General features: G+C 32.9%; 1 protein-coding gene across 3 annotated transcripts in view; it reads left to right on the top strand.

Annotated features, from left to right (window-relative positions):
• Nucleotides 1-3,938: 3,938 nt before the first annotated feature.
• The window catches only part of tcf3a (transcription factor 3a), a 37,092-nt gene continuing 26,053 nt past the window's right edge, over nt 3,939-14,977 (top strand). Inside the window, exons 1-3 of one of the 3 annotated variants that reach the window (XM_042713464.1) lie at nt 3,939-4,494; nt 7,011-7,151; nt 8,255-8,318. In XM_042713464.1, the coding sequence (XP_042569398.1) occupies nt 7,098-7,151; nt 8,255-8,318 (118 nt within the window). In that variant the 5' untranslated portion in view covers nt 3,939-4,494; nt 7,011-7,097. The remainder of the gene's footprint in view (nt 4,495-7,010; nt 7,152-8,254; nt 8,319-14,977) is intronic. The other 2 variants (XM_042713459.1, XR_006153331.1) reach the window with 2 other exon arrangements.

The raw sequence follows: 14,977 nt of genomic DNA, 5'->3' as shown, positions 1-14,977 counted from the left end.
GTCTCTTTTTTTTTGCAATCATCAGTCCATTCATGTTGTGCACAGCTGCCACGGTCCGTCTCCAGATATCATAGAACCGTCTCATCATGTGTGTCTTGTGTTTTTTGACCCGTATCTGTTGTAACCTTCAGCGTATCTCCTCTGTTGTATGCATTGGTTGTGCGAGGTGCTGGTTGCCATGGTTTCGATGGTATTGGCGGATGCTTTCAGTTAGTTAATCCTGCTCGATGCTCTCCAAACCCTGAGATGAATGCACTTGATGCCAGACGCAGCTGGCCCTGCATTCAGTCCTGCGCATTCGCAGGCCCATCGACTGAATACAGCAGCTATAGTCAAGCGCGGACGGGTCTGAGCCCCGGTGCCTGCTGATGTCGGCTGAGTAAAGTGAGTATAAACATCAGCACTCATCACAGACCTGGAGATGAAGTTGTGCGAGCAGGGATGTTATTTGTGAAGCGTGCTTGCTTTGGCCAGCACATCATTTAGCTTTGCTTTCAGATGCGAAATATGAGAAAAAAAAAAAAAAAAAAAAAATATATATATATATATATATATATATATATATATATATATATATATATATATATATATATATATATATATATATATATATATATATATATATATATAATCTAACTATTATAAGCTATTAAACTTCAGTGGATAATAAAAAATGAAAAACTGCATAGCAACTCTCTGGAAATGTTGCATGGTCAAACACACTGCCATTTCTTTATACAAAAAAAAAAAAGTAGTTTAAAATGATACAATAATAGGTTTAGCATGGAATAATTCTATTAATATAATTTTAATTAAAAAATCATTTATGGTGTAATTATAGAATTATAGCATGTTTAGCATGGTATAATTCTATAAATAAAAATAATTAAATTAATAATGATAATAATAATTAAATAAATTATCATTTAGAGTGAAAATAGTGAATTAATATTAGCATTTATGAATTGGCATATACAGTATATGCATGTCACCAATGTACAAATATATTTATCTGTTTAGTTTTAGATTTACTTTTCGTCATTGTTCATCTGTTTTAATTTGGTTTGAAATAATACATTAATATGGTATAATTATATAAATAAAAAAATATAACTAAAAATACATTTAAAAATATTATGCATAAAAATAATTAATAAAAATAATATTTTATCAAACAAAATATATATTTTTTAATTTTTGATTGGAAAAATTTAATTTATATTACATTTACTTTTCTTCTTTGTGCTTTGTAAATGGCTTAATTAAGTTTAAAATAATACATTCATATGTTTAGTATGGTATAATACTATAATAAAAAATACAAATAAAATGAATTAAATAAACAGATTACAAATAATAAATTAATTATTTACTAAAAATAAAATAAATAATAAATTTGAGTGAAAATATTTGTTTAGCATGGTATAATTCTATAAATAAAAATGTAATTACAAAAATGTTATGAAATTAAATAAATAAAAATTCTGTATATTCTGAATTATTTTATTTTACTTATTTATTTTTATTTACATTGAGTTACCTGATGACTGAAACAAAGTATTATGTATTGTCTGGTCACTGGAGAAGACAACATGATGAAAAAGTTAGTAAACCCCCATGCACACGGGGTTAAATTCTCACACACAGCTCTATTCATTGTGGGGTTAAACTGATTGACATGCCTCTTTTAGCGTCTGTGCTTGTGTTTCCAGTGGATTAGTGTTTCACTGTCTGTCTCGTCTCCTTCCATAAATACAGCACTAAACCTCCAGAATCAGACCAGACCTGCTTCACTTACTCTCTACGTGATAAAGCTAAAGCCAGAGAGAGATATTTACAACTTGAATGTTTAAAACTAGGTTTGATGTTGCTGGATCAGGTCATTTCATGCCTTAATATAATCTTCACCGATCTGTAACATCATCTGGCATTTAGCTGCATCTGTAATGTAACGTGTTTATGAGCGAATCTGGATATCCAATGAGAAAAATATGTAGAGAGGAACTTGATTTGAAGCATTTGGTTGTGAGATGTGTCCATAAATAGTTATTTGGCTGTCAGTTTTGGCCCAGATCGACGTCAGCTGAAAAGGAGTTATTATTCCTTTTCAGGAATATTCCCAGCAAACAAAAACATGTTCTGAGAACATTTCAGAAACGTTTCCAGTAAGATATGAAATCCTTATTTCTGAATGTTCTCTGAATGTTTTTTTTTAATGTTTTGAAAACGTTTTTCTTCATAATACAAACATTAAGGAAAAATTTTATCATTTTGCAAACATGAAATGTTTTTTAAATGTTACAACTTGCTTTAGAATGTTCTGTGAACATTTACAAGACGTCCAACTAAAACGTTTCAGAAAAACCATGAATGGCATATAAATGGTAACGTTCTGAGATTATTATTAGCTTTGAGAGAACCTTGCTGAGAGCGTTCTCCGTTAGCTGGGTAATATAGCTTACTTCTGTTATTGCGATTTCTTGACAACAATAAAATACGTGAAAACAGATATTACATTTTGATGAACGATTATCATCTTTTCGCACAGATGATTCGTTCACAGTCAGACCATGAATCAAGAACGTAAAAAAGTGAATTTTGATTTTGTGTGTTGACTTTAATGTCAGTGTTTACCTGGACTCATTTTCATTAGAAAATGCCACCGTTCACTGTCAACACCTGAGGACAGATATATTACACATATGAATCATCAGGCCGCTGTTTGTTCATATTAATCTCTCCCCTGGTGTGCTTTCTGCACCGCGGTGACCTCAAAAAACACCAGTTAAAGGGCCGAGGTGGAGCTTCTGTTTTCCCACCACAACACCAAATGTTGGCACTTCCTCTTCTTTACTGTCCCTGAAAGTCCTTTTCACACCTCCAGCCAGAAGCCATTTGCTTCGCTTCAGTTCAGTTCTGATTATGGCTCATTTTAGATGATCCAAGGTGTCAGCTCTCCAAATCTAAGATAGATTTAGGAAGCTGCCTTTACACCAGCGTGCTGTCTTAACAAACTCAAGGTGAAAAAAGAAGCAGGTTTATTGCTTTAGTAAGCGTATCAATATATCAAATGTTTTCTCAAATAAGAGCCAGGGCAATGTGGGATAAATAAGTTTATAAATGGATATAAACTCAATTCATGTATGTAATTTCAGTATCATTTATCTACTGTGGCGGCCCATATATTTTGGCACTAAATATGGTACTAAAATATGTTTCAAAATATATTTGGCTAAATATGCTTTCTACCAATATGTTTTTTTGGCCATTTTTCTTTTTTTGAAAATAGTATATTTAGAAATATATACATATGCTTTAACACTGTAAGATTGGAAATTGGTTTATTTTCTTTCTTCTAAAATACATTGTGGTATGTGAAGGTTGAAACTAAATATATTTTCAATTTAAGAAATATATTTAATTGAGCTTCACAGTTTACAGCACATATATTTAAAATATATTTTGACCTTTTCTTTTTTTTTTGCAGTGTGGGTGTACAAGGGGTTTCACATAACATATCGTGGTTTTAAATTGTTAGCTTATTTATTTACACTCATATTTACACGATATTCCAAAGAATACAGCTTGGTAACAACATGGTACTTTTGTCAGTGTGCTATAGCCTATTTTATTTTACATGTACCTAACTGTGATCGTTTTATAACATTCTGATTTGATTCGAACACGTTTTGAAACAAATCCGAGTTTCTGCGATCACGATTCTGCGATAAACGTTTTCCGTAAAACACAAAAAAAACACACAGTATTCCATGGCTTCCTGTTGCCATTCTTTTAAAACCTAGGTAGGGTGCACAGGGAAGAGGGGTTTGGCTTTAGTGTTACAAATGTTTTCATTGGCCGTTGAATGTGTCAATCAAACGTTCCTGGAACCCTATTGGCCAGCTCGGTGGGTCTATCGCTCCATTTCGCACTGTTTCTCAGTCCATCTGTCTTTGACGGTGCGTCGTCTCATTCCGCGCGCTAGTCTAGTACGGCACATTTTACAGCAAAATCCTGCTCATATTACGATAAATTTAGATATACCGTTGTCCGCGTTAGTTTGCAGTTTATTTTTGTTGAGTGTACGGTAAATTTCAAAGTAATCGCGTTAAAAACGCAGTCCTAGTTTTCTGGGCGTTTGAAATCGGACACCGCTATAACGTCTCCTCTTAGCGCGGAGGGATACACTGTTGGGGCTGACAATGTGGACGGTGCTAAAATGTCTCCTCGGAAGATGAGATGTTACATTTGTAGCGCTCAAAATAATTAGAATAGAACTTTAGGCAGAGTTACATTTGAGCGCGGTTACATTGTAACAACTCTCGACGCGGACTGTTCGTGTTTCTCGGGAATTAGGAGGCGTTTTACACCGTGATTAAGCGGGACCTGAGACGCGGAGGGGGAAAATTTTTGTCCCCCAACTTTTGTGTTTTTCCTTTCGGGCTGAAGCGCGTTTCTCTCCCGCTGGATGCCGCGCGCTTGACGTGAGAAACGGTGAGTATTTACAACGTTTGTCGGGTTTTACACGCAAAAACGTGCACGTTTTTGACTTTAACGCGTCTTTTGTGATTAATGAACTTTTGTTGCACGGCAAATGTGTGTGAAGTGTTTTGTCTATGAGCTTCGGCGTGTGTGTGTGTGCGGGGTTCGAGTCCAGAGGAAACGGCTTCTTTGTTCAATACTGGCAACAATGTCAAGTTTAAAACCCCCTGTATAGCTCCCTTTTACATCAGTAACTGTGTTTTTACAACTTTGTGGGACATCCACTGCCTCTTTCGCGTGCATTTTTGCTTCAATTCGGGAATTTAAAGTTTTTGATGGTTATAACAGATAAAAGTTTACACTTGGGTTAAATATAAAGTCAACTGCGAAGTGTTTTGCATTTGTTGTGTTGTTAGTTTCCTCCTGTTTGCAGTTCTTCTTACGTCTGTTTATTTGACTTTTCTTGGGGAAATAACTGTTCCTTTTTCCACTTTTGGGAATGGCTTTTCCATCTTTTCCTGTCTGGGGAGCTAGTGGAGGTGTTTAAGTACTCTTATTATCTCTGTTCTCCTATAAGGAGTGTTTCTTGTCGTTGTGTAGTTTTCAAACTTTGTGTCGAGGACCGTGTGTTTCTTTGTGTTGGAGATGTTGGGGGTGGGGGGGTCTAGGGTGAACGTGGCCTAAAGTCTTCATGTGTTTCGGCCTGTTGCTGATCATGCTTGTGTTGAGTCCTATGGGTTATTTTCATCTTTTGGATGTTAGATCTATAATGCTGCAGTTGCACGTGTTGTAGAAGCTAGAAGCCAAGAAGTACTGTGGTAATACCATGGTGCAGTGATGTATCAGATGGAGCTTTTATTCATATATATATATATATATATATATATATATATATATATATATATATATATGTATGTATGTATGTATGTATGTATGTATATAAATGTATGTATGTATATAAATGTATAGTGGTGCTGAATGTTCATGTGGTGTTTACATTGTATTCTTTAAATAATGTAATGATATTTCCACACTACAACAAGTAAACAAATCAATGGAAATGTTATGACATATGTCCACAAAACGACTCCCAATGATGGTCATACACTGGTGCCATGTAACAAAAAATGTCAAAAACATCTATTCATGTGAAGATACATGCCCATATACATTATTTAACCCACAGTTTTGACATGTATAGCCTAAAATCCCATGGTATTATAATTATTTAAAAAAATGTCGTACTTTTGGGTATTTTATGTCCAGTGTTATTTACCCTCAAAACCATGGTATTTCCATGTACACTACTGTTCATAAGTTTAGGAATTAATACTTGTATTCATCAAGGCTGCATTAAATTGATCAACAGTGACCGTAAAGTCATTTATAATCTTACAAAAGATTTCTATTTCAAATAGATGCTGTTCTTTTGAAAGAAGACTCCTCCTATTCATGACGTTTCCACAAAAAATATTGTGCAGCACAACTGTTTTCAACATTGATAATAATCAGAAATGTTTCTTGAGCAGCAAATCAGCATATTAGAATGATTTCTGAAGATCATGTGACACTGATGCAAGAAAAAAATTACATTAACAGATATTCACATAGAAAACAGTTAATGATATTTCACAGTATTACTGATTTTATTGTATTTTTGATATTTAAAAAGCCTCGGTGAGACTTCCTTCGAAAACAGCACAGTATAATCATGCTACATATCTCGAGCACTTTTTGATATTGTTTTGTCAGTGTGAACTGTGCATCCCAGGTGCCAAAGTAAAGCCATTTTTGTGCTGGCTTTATTGCAGTATTTGTGATCTTTATTGTTTCACGGTCATCTACCTGTTGATCAATGGAGGTGTTGATTATGATTCCAGTGAAGGTGTTATTGGCGCAGTGCTGATGACGAAAGTATTTTTGGATAAGGCTTCTCACTTTTCTAGTGTCTGTGTGATGCAGCGCTGATGTTTAATGAGCTGCTTCATGAATTAAGGAAAAGTGTAAAATCACAGCACTGTTTTAACTGGTGAACTGTTTGGTTCTGCATATAGGGTCACGTGACATTTGTCTTCTCAAAGCATGTTATGCAAGTGCAAATGCATGTATTGCATGGAAATTAAAACTAAAATAGCTACATATAAAAGTTTGCAACCCTAGTATGTGTAGCTAGAAATAAACACGATATTTCATGCTATGGAAATGTTGCACATGCATTGTTTAATTCCAGGAATTATAGTTAACTTATTAGTTCCCGTACTCTAGGTGTGGGTAAGTGGGTGGTTATTTCTCAAACGCCTGCACTGGAGACTCGCTGGTGGTCTCCTTTGGTGGTTAACCGAGTTCAGATGTGGTGCATTCTGGGAAAACACTCTATTAAAGCAGGTCTGTAATGTAGAGTAGTTCTTCAGATTGAAGCAGCACCCCGATTATTTTGGATCGTACGCATTCATGTCAGATTTAATTACTAGACCCAGAGGTTCATAGATGATCTGAAAGTACGTTTGTCCTTTATGCATCTCCTGCAGGATCATAAACCTGTTTGAGCTGAGAGAGAGAGAGAAAGAGAGAGACGTTCGAGCGAGAGAAGCAGATCAAGAGCACACAGGACCAGGATGGCGACGGTGGGGACCGACATGGAGCTGAACGACCTGCTGGATTTCAGTCTTGTAAGTGGAAGACACTGTTCTTCTGTTTTTAATAAAAGACGTTCATAGATAGTTGACATCAAATGTTAAGTGGTGTGAAGTGCAATAAGGTGCAAGACACTGTGCTGCATTATGACTGTGTTGTATGGTAGTCATAACTAAAGGCCATTGTCAGGCCACACACGTGTTTTTATTGTAACTTACCTCATTGATTTTTTTTGCTTCATAATTGAGACGTTATAGACAAAATGTAAATAATATATATATATTTTAATGTTTTTGTGTGTGAATATACACCTGTGTTACTTAGATACTATTATGGTTTTTATTAAAATTTTGAAAAGTTATATTTTTTTTTCATTTTTATTTTAAAGTTTTAGTAATTTTAATGTGAGTTTATGCCATTTTTAGTAGTTTTGCTTTTTATGTATGCTTATATAGTATTTATTCTTTTTGAGTTTTAGCTTATTTTAGTACATCATCTTAAACTAAATTAAAATGATAAATGTTGCCTTGCATTTTTCAAAAATATTTTATTTTAGTCAGTTAACATTTATTTTGTTTCAAGTAATTATTATTATTTTAATTTTTTTTTAGGTTTTGGTTTTAGATAACCGTAACAACCCTGATATACACTTCCTTAATTTGTTAACATTTAATTTAATTATTTAGTAAATAAACCATTTAATTAAACAACAAAATGGAATTTACACTTAATTTTAACCTGGAAAAATAATATAAAACAAACAAGCAAAAAATAAAATTTTATATATATATATCTATATATAGATATATATATATATATATATATATATATATATATATATATATATATATTTTATTTGAATTTTTCCATATATATATATATATTTTTTAATTTTTTTTTTTTTTTTTTTTTTAAATATATAAATATATATATATATATATATATATATATAGATATATATATATATATATATATATATACTATATATATTTTTTAATTTTTTTTTTTTTTTTTTTTTATTTCAACTATAACTGAAGTAAAAGATCTGTAATATGCATATAATGTATTTTTATTATTATTATTTTGAAGCTATGGTGAGTATTTTCTCAGCTGATATGATTTTTTCTCTCTTCGGTAGTTGATTCCTCTTCCGGTGTCGAACGGGAAGAACCGAGGCCCTACTTTACCCAGCAGTCAGTATGGTAGGCACTTTTAAATTTGCTCATTTTAACAACAAACATGACTTTTGTTACTACTACTCTGATTATAGAAACAACTGATTCAGGGTACAGAGAATCTGATATAATCTGCAGATGGCTTTCACGCTTTTAACACGGTAAATGCCACACGTACAGCTTTCTTTCGCGGCACACGTGTCGATGTCGTTAGAGTCCGAGTGTTTGCGAAGCCTGTTTGATCCTCGTCATTCTGCTCCGACTGTTTCATGTGTTGTCATGTTCTCAGCTGTCGCCCCTCCATCACGGGGGAGGAGGGGATGATGGGAAATGATAGTCGTCCTCTCACCCCTGCGAACAATGTCAACAAACATTAAAACGACACGCAAAACAACCCCCTGCCGGCGCTGCACCGTCACACCCGAATGGAGTCTCTCTTCATTAGAGACTTTCAGAAATCGCATTCTTTTTGATTGAAATCCGAGGTTTTGGGGTGAATCTGACCAAACTGAATATGTTCGGGTGACTTTTCACCATTCACAGTTAAACTAAAACAAATGTTTTAATTCAGAAGGAATGCGGTTTTATTTTGCAGTGTCACAAATAACTTAAGCTTAAAGATATATTTTAGGGTTTTTTATTTATTTATATATAATTTTGTATTTATCTGAAACACAAGACGTATTGTCCTGCTAGTGGTAAACTGTATAATGCAGAATTTGGCAACATTTCAATTTATAAATTAAAAATAGGGCTTAATCAATTTGCGATATGGACTTGTGTCTGTAAATATTAAACTGTAAAAGGACTTTTAATGTGAAATCTAATCTTAAATCTTCTCTCAGTCTTCAACACAAACTTCAAAAAAAAAAGCCAAAACTAAAAGTCAGGCTTAACTTGAGGAATTTGTGACCCATTTCTGTGAATTGTGAAATATATTTTTGTTGTGCAGTAGAATATTCTCCTCAAAGTAGTAATGGTAATATAAAATAAATGTAAACTATTTAAGAAATATTGCACAATTTTACGTACAACACTTTATTTGCCAATAAAAAAAATAATGCTTTAAATTGTCATTCTATTAAACTTTAAAATATTAAAATGTTTTTTAATCACCACTTTTCATAATAAAAAATTTATAAAAAAACAAAAACACAAAAAAAAAAAAAAAACACAAAACATAATTTTAAAAAAAAAAAAAAATTCTTAGGGCCATATTGTTGTGAAAAATTATTTTAATTGTTAACATTTTATGATATGATTAAACACTTTTTGATTATTAAAATTGATAAATATGGTAAAAAAAATTGGGGGGGGGGGTAAAATTAAATGGAATTTTGGAAAAAATAAAACGGGTTCCATAGGGATCTAAAAATTTAATTCTTTTAAAACTTTTAATAGTTCTTAAATTGTATACATTTTATGATTTTCAATTAATTAGACATGCTTTTTAATTACTGAAATCTAATTAACCCTCAAAGACCGAGACAGCCGCCAGCGGCTAAAAATAACTATTGTTCTTAAATGTTTAATAACTTTTGAACCGCTAATCTAATCTGATTGCTTTAAAAAGTGCCGTAAAGCGGAGATTCTCCGCGTATCAGAGATATCATAGTATCATAGTGGATATTCAGAGGCTCCATAGTGTACGTGATTACATCAATACATTTTGACAACATTGATTCGTCAGAAGAAACCAATGCATTTTGTTCCTCTGAAGCAAACAGAAACGATTGTTGATGCTTACTCCCACCCCGTGCCCAGATTGGTTCAAACTGTCCCATATTCAACCAATAAACATAGGTTTGGTCTTTTGAACCACTATTTAACATATTTCTTTGTAAATATGAACGAACGCAAAGTGAAAGTAAAGTCTGTCGCGCGTGCATGAAAACAAACACAAAATAACACATTTGCATGAGAAAACTCTCTGAAAAAGCACAGAAAAACACACGGCAGAGTACTTCGACATAAACCAAAAACAAAGATGAAACAGCAGTACATACCTGATAAAGCACTGGAATTTATGTCTTCGCGTCACTAGGCGATGTCCACGTAAAATCCATTCTGACGCAGATTACAGCCAGCGGATCGATCATTTATATTATGTATATTAAGTAAATAATATTTATATAGTTCATAGTTCATAAAGATAATTTGCACTATTTTGTGTGTAGTTTCTGAATCATTTGCACTGTTTGTATTGTTGCAGAAGACAATTTGTGCAATTGTTTTTACTACTTGCTGCACGGTTTGTGTTTATTGTTCACACTCCGATTGAAGATATATTTCTCTGAAGAAAAAAAAAAACGGTTTTGTTTTGTTATTATATAACACTCTTTCCATTTCCTTTACTCCCTAAACGATTTTGGACACATCTCTGTTGTTAGTAAACGAATTAGGCCTGTTTTTCACTTAAAAGCGCCGATAACAATATTGTAATCAATGGCTATAACTTGCTTGGGGAATGTTATACGTAAACAACATTTAATTTGGAAGTGTAAAACACCCAGAGACAACTTTCTAAAGAAAAAGATCCAAAAATTTAAAAACGTAATAAATTGGATTTCATAATGCCCCAATAGTTGTCATAGAAAGTCAACGGTGTCCAATGTTGTTTCTCAGATTATCTTCTTTTATGTTTTTCTGATGGAAGTCAGTCATACAGGTACAGAGGGACATGAAAGTTCTCTGGTTTTTGGTTTAATCTAGTGTTTGAAATCAGATCCGGTCAGGAGTTGCTCTCCTCTAAGAGAGACGGTTGGTATCTTTGTCCAAACGGCACAATCGTCCACACGAAGCACAAAAGTTCTTCATAACTCAATAGATGACGTGTGGAGAAGCGTATGGTTTCATCACGGCACTCCCAGCGCGCTGATTGAGAGAATATGAGTGTTATGACTGAATCCAGACGTATCTGCTCATCAAAGACTAAAAACACATGCTTTATTTTTTGTGGCTTTGAATAGCGAGTGAAACGTCCTGCCCAGTGTTTGCGCTCCGTAAGTTATTAGTCGATTGTTTTGTTCTGTGTTGATTTGAGTGGGAGTTTATTGTGTTTTATGACACAGAGATGCAGTGAGAAGCAGGATTCGCTCTGAAGTTTTGAAAAGGCCTTTTGCGTGTCTCACGGGCCACAGTTTCATTTACTGAGCACCTGAAACTGAGAATAAGTTTGATATTTATAACAGCAGAACTTGTGTTAAAAATACTGAGAAATGCAAAGAGTTTTCATGAATAGGAAAGAAAAATCATCTTCCTGTGCAGCGAAGAATATTTCATCTTCTGTTTTTCCTTTGACTCATCTTTTGAGGCCAAACAGCTGATTGAAAATGTTCAGTGCAAGAAACAAAAAAGTTTTTGCTAAATGAACACTAAGAGAAATCCATCGGAAATTTTAACTTAATTTCAATTTTCTCAGCATTTCGTGATTTTTTTTTTTTTTAAATTTATCATCACATATTGTAAATATTCAGTATACCTCCCATCCCTAAATAACAAAACCGATATTATATACTCTAAGACTTTTGATGTGCAGACTAAATTAAAATAACCAGAGATATGCTTATGAGTGAGAACTAGTAATAATTCATGTTTATACGATTATTTATGGTTAATATAGTTGTTTATATTCTACTGATTCCTAAATGTTTTTTTTTTTCAGCTTGACCTTAAATATTTACTTGAATATTTTTTACATTTATTTTTCAAGTCTCTGTTTATGTATTTGCTCTGAAATGGCTTAGGTTTTTATTTTGACTTCTCATTTAGGCCACACAGTTGTTATTGCAACACTGATTGAAAATATTCAATGCAATGCTGTAATTTTTTTTGCATAGTTTTTGCGAAATAGAGAAATCCATAGGAAAATTTTAACTTGTCGAATCAACAGCTTATATCAATGTTCACTGTGTTTCTTGATTTTATATCACTTAATTCATCACACATATTGATAATATTTAATATACCATGCATCCCTAAATAACAAGACCAATATTACATACTCTAAGACTTTTGATATGCAGACTAAATAAAAATAACCTGAGCTTTGCTTATGCTGAGTCACATGGAGTGAGAACTAGTAATGAATTGTGTTTGTTTCGATGATCTGGGACCCTTGTAGCCCGTGACTCAAGTGTGAGTCGTTCGGCTCGGCGTTTCTCTCATAATTACAGCTCTGGTGTCTTTGTGTGTGAATGTATGTGTCCTGAGTCACTCTGAGCTCACCGACTCGCTCACCATCCCCTCGGGAGAGAAACTCTTCCGTGGCTGTGTCTAACGCCTCTATTGTGGCGTGTAATTAGCGTGTCTGTGCGGGCAGGTAGCGTGTAGCTCAGGATGACACAACATGACTCTCGACTGCCGTGATTCATCAACTACAACCTGCTCTCAGTGATCAAATGTCTAGATTTCTTTGATACCAAATGCACCCGTATACTTTTTTTTCCTTTGTTTAAATTTCAAGTCAAAGGGTTGGGCTGGCAATTAATAATGTGTGTGTGTGTGTGACCCTGAACCACAAAACCGGTCATAAGGGTCAATTTTTCAAAATTGAGATTTCTACATCATCTGAAAGCTGAATAAATAATCTCTCCATTGATGTGTGGTTTGTTAGGAGGATGATATTAAAAAATCTGGAATCTGAGGGAGCAAAAATCTAAATATTGAGAAAATCATCTTTAAAGTTGTTCAAATGAATTCTTAGTAATGCATATTACTAATCAAAAATTAAGTTTTGATATATTTACGGTAGGAAATTTACTAAATATCTTCATGGAAAATGATCTTTACTTAATATCCTAATGATTTTTGGCATAAAAGAAAAATCTATAATTTTGACCCATACAGTGTATTTTTGGCTATTGCTTTTTGTCAGCAAACCCTTTGACTTAATATATTACTTGAAGTTCCTTAAAGTAAATACTTGAAATGTTTACTTGTTAATTTTCAATAGTTCATGATTGTCTGATATTTGCTAATGACATGCATGTAAACTAAATAATTGAATATTTTAACATTTAACAAAATGTTATATTTTTAGTAAGTGTTTTACTTTGAGTTTTTTTTATTATTTTTTTACACACATTATTTATTTTAATTTTACAATTTTATGATTTAATCAACTCAAAATACCATTCTTCACTTGCTTAGGGCCCTATGAAAAGCATTAAAAAATCTTCAAAATTTTTTTTCTCCAAAATTCATTGTTTTCTGTTGTTAGTTTTTCTTGTTTCTTGCTATCTTGTTTTATTGGTTTAAATCAATTTCAATAATTAAAAAATGTCTAATCATATGAATTCATAAAACTTTACCAATTTAATAATTTAGTATTTATTTATTATTTCAATAGCAGTGCCCTTTGATGTGTTGTCTGTAATAATTATATAAAATGTTAATTAAATTATATTAATTAAAAACAAACAAAAAAAAATATATATTATCATATAATATTTACTTAATATTATCTTGTTTTAATTAAGTAAATTTTATTAATTATAAAAATGTCTGATCAGTTGAATTCATAAAACTAATTAAAAAAATATTTTTAATAAAAAAAGATTATTTGTGTCCTATGATTAGTTGTCTGTTTAAATGTTAATTATTTTAAATTTAATTTTAATTATGATTAAATGCAAATACCATTGTCAAAAAAATTAAATAATCAAAAACAGTTTTAATCAAATAACTAAGTTTTCTGCATTCCTTATAATTTGCGCAATGTGAAAAAGCCATTTATTTTTATTACCACTGTTTTTGTTTGTTTATATATATATATATATATGTGTGTGTGTGTGTGTGTGTGTGTGTGTGTGTGTGTGTGTGTGTGTGTGTTTTTTATAATGGTATTAACATGTGTTCAGTTTCAAAACATGTCTTTATTATTAAGTGAGAAGAGCTAGAATGTAGCTCAAATTCAGCACAACATCATTTCTAAACTTTGATCTGATGTGTTTGATAGTTGTTCTGAATCTGAATTGCGGTGTACATAAAGCGTGGTTGTGATTTGGAGAGGTCACTGGCCTCTGCGGGTCAGCTGTAACCATTAGACGCTCAAACACGCAGCAGACGCTCTTTATTGGGCCTGCGGAGCAAAGTTTTGTTTATTCAGGTGCGGAGGGGAATGTCTCATAACTCCAGCCGTTCGCTTTTAATATAAAGAGATTTTTATGGCCGTCTGGAGAGGAAAAGGCCTTTTTCTGAATGAATTTCTCTCTTTTTCACCCACTGATCAGTTCTGTTAACTGGAGTGAATATTCAGTGCGTTTATGAATATGAATCACCTCTATTTTTGAGGTTTTGTTTCATACTGTGCTGATATGTCATTGACCTCCTGTTGTTTCTCGCATCATATTTCACAGTATTATCTGTCTTTCATCTCTGTCTTTGTCTCCCACCCGCCACGGATCGCTGTAAATACCAATCTCACTTCCTCTTTACCTCAAACTCTCATGATCAGGATCAAACTGACCAGACTTACTGCTGTTGACACCAGTCTTGCTCTCATTGTGAATTACTCATCTGTTCACCTTTTATTGAGAGATAATAACCTCTCGCTTAACATTTCCTAAAACTAGTGAGCCACCTTGCCTTTCACCACCTACATAGACAGCATCCTATCTAGGGATGCACAATATACTAGTTTAAAAATTGATATTTAATTCATTTTGTAGCATGTTGGTTAATAT

Source organism: Cyprinus carpio, chromosome A2 (assembly GCF_018340385.1).
Source record: "Cyprinus carpio isolate SPL01 chromosome A2, ASM1834038v1, whole genome shotgun sequence".
Lineage (NCBI taxonomy): Eukaryota > Metazoa > Chordata > Actinopteri > Cypriniformes > Cyprinidae > Cyprinus > Cyprinus carpio.
Note: the sequence above shows the minus strand (reverse complement) of the source record. Positions and strands in the feature narration are given on the sequence as shown.